General features: G+C 41.8%; 1 protein-coding gene across 3 annotated transcripts in view; it reads left to right on the forward strand.

Moving 5' to 3' along the window:
* The window catches only part of cdh4 (cadherin 4, type 1, R-cadherin (retinal)), a 429,819-nt gene extending 422,174 nt beyond the window's left edge, over positions 1 to 7,645 (forward strand). For all 3 annotated transcript variants that reach the window (XM_017451081.3, XM_017451082.3, XM_017451085.3), the window contains 5 exons: positions 695 to 931; positions 1,778 to 2,011; positions 2,748 to 2,887; positions 3,274 to 3,438; positions 6,236 to 7,645. In XM_017451081.3, the coding sequence (XP_017306570.1) occupies positions 695 to 931; positions 1,778 to 2,011; positions 2,748 to 2,887; positions 3,274 to 3,438; positions 6,236 to 6,439 (980 nt within the window). In that variant the 3' untranslated portion in view covers positions 6,440 to 7,645. The remainder of the gene's footprint in view (positions 1 to 694; positions 932 to 1,777; positions 2,012 to 2,747; positions 2,888 to 3,273; positions 3,439 to 6,235) is intronic.
* The last annotated feature ends 1,216 nt before the right edge of the window (positions 7,646 to 8,861 follow it).

The raw sequence follows: 8,861 nt of genomic DNA on the forward strand, positions 1-8,861 counted from the left end.
AATTTCCCTTTCATTTTGTCGGTCTCGGTCTGCATCTTTGATATTTTTAATATTTCCTGTTCTCCACCCATCATCTTTATATTTGTATGCCACCTTTACTTACTATTCCACAAGTTTTAATTTGAGGGTAGTGTTGCTGCTTTTCAGCTTCAGGGTCCCCTTTTCTCCCGTGTTCACATGGGATTCCTCTGACTTCCCAAAAAAACCAAAAAACATGCCTATAAATGGATATGCTAAATGCAGTTTAGCTAAATAGTTATGCTATTTTGCCCCTAGGTGTGAAAGTATGTGCGCATAGTGCCTGTGATGGATTGGCAACCCATCCAGGGTGTAGTCCAGCCCCATGCCCGGTGTTCCCAGGTTACAGAAGGTGAATGATGAAAGTTTTTTTTTTTTTTTTTTTTGAATTTAACAGGTTCTGACCAGTATGTTGAGCACCCAATACAGTATGACTGACAGGGCTGAGATTTTGTGATATCAAAGGAAATAGCAAAAAGTCTTTTGAGTCTGCAAGGTGATGTCAGATGCGTTCTGCTAAAGGACACCGGAGATGTGCAAGATAGCCGTAGCACTTTCCTCTGCCTTTTTAACAAATGTTCTTCTCCCAAAAGCAAGGTTATCACCTTGAAACCAAAGCTTGTCCACCTTTAATCTCTAAATCTGGCTATCACCATTCTTTGTCTCTCCCTCACAGGGTCTCCTCCTGCGACAGGAACAGGCACTCTGCAGATCTATCTGATAGATGTAAATGATAATGTACCAGTGCTGGTGCCCAGAGAGTCCCAGCTGTGCGAGAGGTCACGGCCCAGCTCCAGGATCAACATCACGGCTTCGGATGCTGATGTTGAGCCCAATGCCGGTCCATATGTCTTCGAGCTACCCTCGTTCCCTCCCTCTGTTCGCCGCAACTGGACCATCTCACGTCTGAATGGTGTGACACTTTTACAAAGAAGAACATTTGGTACTATTAGTAAACAAAATGCAAAGCTATTAGTCCCAGATAAAAATGCATTGTCACTGGGGTGGTACAATTTTTGGTTATATTTTTTAATGGAAAAAGGTAATGTAGTGTACTTTATAAATCATTTAATGTACTACACTATACTTTCCATTCTAATTAATAACCTAAATGAATTTTAAAGGATATTGCACTCACTTTCCCAGGTAAAAAGATACATATTAAAAGTAGGAAAGACATACCTTTGTGGATACAACGGCAGTAACAATTTAAATGACGGTCTAGAGTATACACTAGGGATGTAACTGAATACAAACACATGATTCAGAATGAACAGATACAAATACAGATTGAATAGGTGTACTACTGCGTTACACCCCTAGTGTACAACTTTTGAAATACTGTCAACATATCTTGTAAATGATGTTGAGATCATGTAAGATCAGTCTCAAACTTGCTCCAGATAATCAAGTACATTAGCAGGACCCGTGTTGTTGAGAAACAGCTTGAATGATTTTCTCGGATTTTGGTCCATTTGAAAAACTATAGCATATTTTAATAGATGTGTTGCAATTGATATTTTGTAACATCTTTAGCTACATCAATAACATTACAATATATCTATGTCACCTAATACAGCATAGCAACATATCTCTGTAAAATCCCAATTCTAAACACCACAAATACAATTGGTTACTCCAAAACTTAAGCATTCTATGAGAAATCATTATTACATTTCATTATAAAATTACTAAAAGGAAAAGCCAATCGATTATCAGTCCAGACACCCATTAATGTGTTTGTGTATCTGTTCTTCAGGTGAATACGCTCAGCTCAGGCTGAGAATTCCATACCTGGAAGCAGGTGTGTATCGTGTGCCCATCCTGGTCTCAGACTCGGGCAACCCTCCCTTAACAAACCGCTCCATCATCAGGGTGAAGGTGTGTCCCTGTGATGAGCATGGAGATTGTACTTCACTTGGAGCAGTGGCATCTGCAAGCCTGGGCACGGGTGCCATCATCGCCATCCTCATCTGTATCATTATCCTGCTCAGTGAGTGGAGGGCTGGGTGGATGCACGATAAACGGATCAATAACACAGCGCGGCGAATGAATCAATGTGAAACATGGATAGTGACAAACAAGGGTAGCTAATCACTATAAGGATAGATTGAGAGATGAATGACAGTGGGGTGGATGGATGGATGGATGAGTGATTGCATTGCCAGATGATATAGTAGGGTGAATAAATTGATTGACAGTAGAGAGGATGGATGGATATATGAGTGGAGTACATGTAGTCGTGTGCAGTGGATAGATTAATGGAGTACAGGGATGGATAGATGATATGGTAGGGTGAATGAATTGATAATTGACTTCATTATTGGCTTAGTGGTTAACACATTTGCCTTGCACCTCCAGGGTTGGGGGTTCAAGTCCCACCTCTGTCCAGTGTGCGTGAGTTTGCATGTTCTCCCCATGCATCAGGAGTTTCATCCTGGTACTTTGGTTCCTTCCCCAAGACCAAAGAGATGCGCTGTAGGCTGATTGGCATCTCTCAATTGTTCGTAGTGTGTGAATGGGTTTGTGACTGTGTGAGAGATTGTGCCCTGTTATGGGTTGGGTTGGCTCCCCTTCCAGGGTGTCCCCCACCTTGTGCCCAGAGTGTCCTGGAATAGACTCCAGGCTCCCTGCAACCCTGTGCACAAACTGTACAGAAAATTGATGGGGGCGTATTTTCTGGTATTTCTTGTTTGCAATTGCAAAATGCTAAATGTGTGTATCCACAGGCATGGTGCTGTTTTTTGTGGTGTGGATGAAGCGCAGAGAGAAGGAGCGCCAGGCCAAACCTCTTCTCATTGACCCGGAGGATGACGTTAGGGACAACATATTGAAATATGATGAGGAGGGAGGAGGAGAGGAAGATCAGGTTAGGCCCACACACAGACGACATGACCACAATTACAATGACATTTGTATTTACATGAACATTTGTATAGAAAGAACTTAAGGATGAAACTGTCTATCATTCTCTCTAATAGTGCTTGCTGAAAAAAAAATATAGTGTGTATCGAATATAATACAATAGCATGAAATGATGGTTCACACCAGACTTTATTTCAGGAAAATTGCTTTCTTTTTGTTAACAACGAACACAAACAGAAGTACAAATCACTATAATACATGTTGATTCTGCCAAGGGAGCGGAGTCGCTCTGGTCTGCTGCTTTAATATCCAAACAATGTGATGTGAGCCACTAACATTAACAAGTGAAATGCAAAATCATTGCTTACAGAACCTTTAACCATGTTGTAGGACTATGACCTGAGCCAGCTGCAGCAGCCAGAGACTCTTGAGCACATCATGAGCAAGCCAGGGGGAGTGAGGAGAGTTGACGAGAGGCCAGTCATCCCGGAGTCCCAGTACCCAATACGGCCCAGCATACCTCATCCTGAAGACATTGGAGAGTTTATCACTGATGTAGGTCCAGTTAAGGTGTGACGTAGTTCGAGATCCTTGAGATAGGCCATGGGTTTCTCTCATTACCAATAATATTATAAATGGAAATACAATTCTAGAATGTTCTTTGAAAAGTACCTTGTTAGAACAGTGGTAGAAGGACTGATATATGGACATATGTTGTTGCAGTGGACGGATGGATGGATGGATGGCTGGCAGTGTTGGGTGGGTGGGTGGGTGGGTAGATGCATGGATTATTAGTTAACAGTATAGGGTGGATAAATTATATGATGGGGTGGCAGTGTCAAGTGGATAAATAATTATATTGTGGAGTAAGATGGACGATACGTGAGGCCAGACATCCTCTGTTTGTCTGAATCCATCAGGTAAGTCATCATGCTGGAACAAACAGTCCCCTGTAAAGACAGAGTAGAAAAGGCCTTTGAAAGGAAACTTGCTAAGTATGTTAGCGATTGTAGCCGAGGCGACTCAAGGGCAAGGTGCTACCCAGTCGGCTGCAAAGGCTTTGCAGTGCGTTCCCCTTCTCTAGCCACAGCTATCCACGAAACCACCAATGCAGACCACAGAGAGCCTCAAGATGGCTGTGGCTCAAAAGAGGAGAACCATGAGGGCTTACCTGCCATCTGGCCACAAGCTGAGGTCTAAAGAACACACAATGATTCCAGGAACATCACTGATAATGTGTCCAGAGGCATCAGCAGATGTTTGTACTCATCTACAACCTGATTCAACAGTGATGACCAGGAAAGACTAGTGCACAACCAAGCAAAGTATGGTGACTCTAGGCTGTCACTGCCTCTCCAGTAGAGATGGCAAGCAGGCTGGGCTGGGCTGCATACTCTGAAGAGGAGGCGAATATGGTGGATCTAGGAGTATGGTTTGTCTAGGAGCTTGAGCAGCATCACACTTTATGGTCACAACAAGCTGCAACTGTTTTCAGATCTGTCTAAGAGGAGTTCAAGGTAGCATGAGAAGTGTTTCACTGCAGGTAGTCCAACAACACGAAGGTGGCCAAAGTCGGAATCAAGTTGTGGACCGGTAGGAAGTAACTAGCAGAAGAATGTAGTTCTTCTACATCCTGAGCTGCTCCTCTTAGGTATAGGGATTGGGAGATACCACAGGTGGAGCAACCAAGTCATAAAGGTCATCGTAAAAACCATAAGCACGTACAGGAGTCAATCAAGCGGTCCTGTCCTTTAAAACAGGCCATTGCCTTTCTTCAAGCTGGGGCACTGCCTGTTACCACTGCAAGTACATCTGCAGGAATGCTGGTCTCCGCAGGGGCCTGGTACCTGTTGGTGGACGTGGAGACAGCTAAAATTCCCCTCGGCATATAGCGATCACCAACTTGAGGCCAGATATCCTCTTTGTATCGATCAGGCAAGTCATCATGCTGGAATTAACAGTCCCCTGGGAAGATTGTGTAGAGAAGGCCTTTGAAAGAAAACTTGCCAAGTATGAGGGACTTTTGCAGACAAGGCAGCTGGAGGGCAAGGATCTCTGCCCAGAGTGTCCAGCACATTGGGCATTGAAGGACAGAGGAGGAGAAGTGTGATCCACGACACCATTGATGTGTCAGAGAGAACCTCTGTGGAGAACCATGGGGCAAAGTAGCTAACCTGCCATCTGGGCACTAGTTGAGATCTGATCAGCTTCAGCTGGGTTATCTGAAGGAGCGTATATGATGTTGAAATACCCAGAACATCACTGAAGATGTGTGCGCTCATGAATGGATGCTGGGATGGATGGATGGATGACAGTGTAGTGTGGATATATGATTAAATTATGGGGTAAGACGGATAGAAGGATGGACGTTTAGCAGTATAGGGTGGACAAATTATATTATATATGATGGGGTGAATTAAATTGATGGCATGGATTGGTGGATGGATGGACAGCGGTCCAGATGTTTAGTTAATAATTTGTCAAACTCTCTTTTGCATTCACTTTATTTGGTTGGTCCAGTTTTCAGCTTTGGATCACCCCAATTCTAATTCAGTTTAGGTGGACTGTATTCATACATTTTATGACATGTTGAGACAGATAAACAACATTTGATACCAGTTGTTGACAATCAGCTGATAGGCTGCTTCATGATGGTCTATAGAAGGTTTCTCTAGAGTGGACTATCCAAATTGCCCTGCGATGGATTGGCACCCTGTCCAGGGTGTACCCCGCCTTGTGCCCGATACTCCCTGGGATAGGTTCCAGGTTTCCCCGTGACCCTGAAGAAAGGATAAGCGGTATAGAAGATGGATGGACTATCCAAATATAGTGTTACAGACTTATGTAGCATTTTCCAGATCCTCAGAAATCCTGAAGGCCAAAAACTGATGTAAATGGGGGTGTATATTTCAAATGAGCATTTAAAAAATATATATATAGGCCAACAACAGATATCAATGAATTTTCCCATAGATTAAATCTTCAAATACAGCAGACAGAACTCAACGTTAGCAGATAATGGCTAATTTTTAATTTCTCAAGTGCTGTCTGGTGATAAATGTGTTCATGTCTAATCTTTAAATAAATATTTTGGTAAGAGGATTTAGCTAACAACGCTTGAAACTCAGCGGCTCAGACTGCTCAAACAGCAGCCAGAGGATCTTATCATATTTAGAAAACAATCACAGTGAAGTGGATTATATGATAATACAAGAAGCATGGTGTGAATAACAATTTCCTATTCTAGTGCCAAGCAATGTTGTAGACATATCAAATATGTAGTTCTACTTTCAATTTGCGTCTATTGGCTATAGAATTATTCATGCCAGTATTTCTTTTTTTCCCTCTTCAGGGGCTGCGAGCAGCGGATAATGACCCGACGGCTCCACCATACGACTCTCTACTCGTGTTTGATTATGAGGGCAGTGGCTCGACAGCTGGCTCGGTCAGCTCGCTCGACACTTCCAGTTCAGAAGAGCAAGACTATGACTACCTCAACGACTGGGGGCCGCGCTTTAAAAAACTGGCCGACCTCTACGGCGGTGGGGACGACTGAGGGTGGAGCTCCAGGGATGAGAGAGGGGCCAAGGGGAGGAGCCCGCAGGAGCAAGTCAGCATCTCGGTTCGTTTCACCGAAGAGCCATAGGAGCCTGAGAATTCCTGCACAAGACACTCTGTAATGCGGAGGGAGTTTTTTTTTAAAAAAGGGACCATTGCTGCTTTGTGCAAGTGTGTTTCTCTCCGTCTTTTTTTTCCCCCTATGCGCTGGCAAGTTCGTCATCGTGAATTTTGCTTTGGCTGTCTGGAGAGTTGCGACAGTCCTGGTACAAGAGATTAAGTACTTCATGACCTCTGAAATAGAAAACAAGGTCTGCGCTCTATCTCCGTCTGTGTCGTTTCAGCTCTTAAGAGAGCAGGACGAATTTATCCATTCTCTCAACTTGAATTTTATTTGATAAGCACTGTCATTGCTCAAGTGCCTTTTCGTGGTGTTTTTTGTACCAGAGACTCCTCAGGGTCAGCTGCTGTTTTATGCCCATGTTCATTGCAGCGGTACACTCCCTCATTCTCTTGGTCCCTCTCCTCCACGTTTGCTCGTCCTCTGCTAATGGTGCAGGAAAAAAAAACTTGACCATGGAGATGAAAGACAATATCCTCTATTAGCAGATGTGCTTTAAAAAAAAAAAAAGACTACAAAAAGGGACACGTCTAATTTTTTGGGATCAGACATACGGGACATTGGTGACCCCGTTTAGAAGTTTAAATTTGTGGTCGCAATTACAAGACCAGCCAGTATACCAAGCAACAGCTAAAGGTGATGAAGTGACAGATTTTGTGAACTTTTTTTTTCAAAAGAACCAAAAAGAAAAACTGAAGGAAAAAAAACAAACAAAAAGAGAGACAAAAAAAAAATAATGTAGAATGCCTTTTCGCTTAGACACTTGCCTGCCTTGTTTTTGCGCTGCTTTCTAATTCGTCTCAGTCCGAGCAGACAAGCAGTCAGTCTGAGACTGCCAGCCAGAGTGGCATCTGCACTTAAAGGACTGCATCATGGGAGGAGCGCGTTATTCGTCTTGAACATTCCCCTTGTCAAGGTTTATCAATTGATCAGACTTGTACATGCATGATTTCTCTCAAGAGCGGTGTCTCTAATCAGCCGCACTTGTTCCTTGTGGTCAGAATGTGAAAAGTAGTTGGCAACGAACATACGATATACAGAACAAGTATAACCTGTATAGTTAAAAAAAGAAAAAAAAAAAGATATGACTTGAAGAAATGTTGTAAATACATATTTTTGGAAGTATTACCCGAACATTTGCTGCTCTCGAGGTCCTTGCAGGACTAAATGAGAATTTTTTTTGCCCCAGTGGTTTTGACTGTCTGTGCGTGTGTGCGTGTGTGTGTGTGTGTGTGTTTGCGCGCACCGTTTTAGCAGTCTACATTCTCTTTTGCAAAGTTTTTCATATGTACCTTATTAGTTGAAATTTTAGTTCTTTCTATATGAGCAGTGTTTCCAATCACGCCTGCTTCTAATGTGTGTTTCTGAGTTACTTGCTAATTCACCTAAACCATTACCGGAGTTGTGCTTTAGAAAATAAAGATGTCTTTTATTTATAAAAAAAAAAAAAAAAAAAAAAAAAAAAAAAAGATGTGGCCCAGTGTTGTACTCTACAAATAATGTCCTCTTGAAAAAATAATGTCCTTATGCCTAAATATATCATGATTAAGCAAAACTACAACATTCTTTGAGCCGTATTCAGACTTGACGACTTAATATCAAGAGATACATCAATAATTATGTAAGGCAAATTACCCATATTCAGAGTCAGCTTGTGCAGGTGATTAAGTTAATTTTCTGAGCGGCATATTAAAATATTAAAATTACCTGTGTATAGTTCACACCTCCAAGGTCACCAGATGTTTTTGGGATGGGGTTTTCAATAGCATGCAGACCACGGACTTTAAACACGAGTATTTTCCTTGAAGCCTGAAAAAATTGGTGATAGAAAATGTGAACTAAATAAACAGGGTTTTTTCTCTTTGACGGAACATAAGCAACTATAATATAAAAGAATAAAAAGTTTATATAAATCAGACAGAAAATTAAGCAAGCACTGAAAAGCATCTAATGTACTGTTGCATTAATAGTTATCATGATCACTGCGAATTTGGTTCAGTTTAGCAATATTGCATTCACCCTCATTATTTAGTTATAAACAGCACATTGTTTTTTTCCACAATGAACTACAGCGGCAGAACATGTATACAGAGTAGCAGCACAGGACTAATCAAAATATTTTGTATATTGTACACCAACAGTTAATTGTTCAGACAACTTGATGTAGATTTGAGATACAAAATCAAGGACATGAAATTTTAATTTGCTTTTAATAATTCAAAGTGCCCATGATTTGAATGATAATCTGATCAAACATCTATCTGCTTACACTTGACTCAAAAAAAGTAGTTCATAATTT

This window comes from Ictalurus punctatus, chromosome 21, assembly GCF_001660625.3.
Source record: "Ictalurus punctatus breed USDA103 chromosome 21, Coco_2.0, whole genome shotgun sequence".
Taxonomy (NCBI): Eukaryota; Metazoa; Chordata; class Actinopteri; order Siluriformes; family Ictaluridae; genus Ictalurus; species Ictalurus punctatus.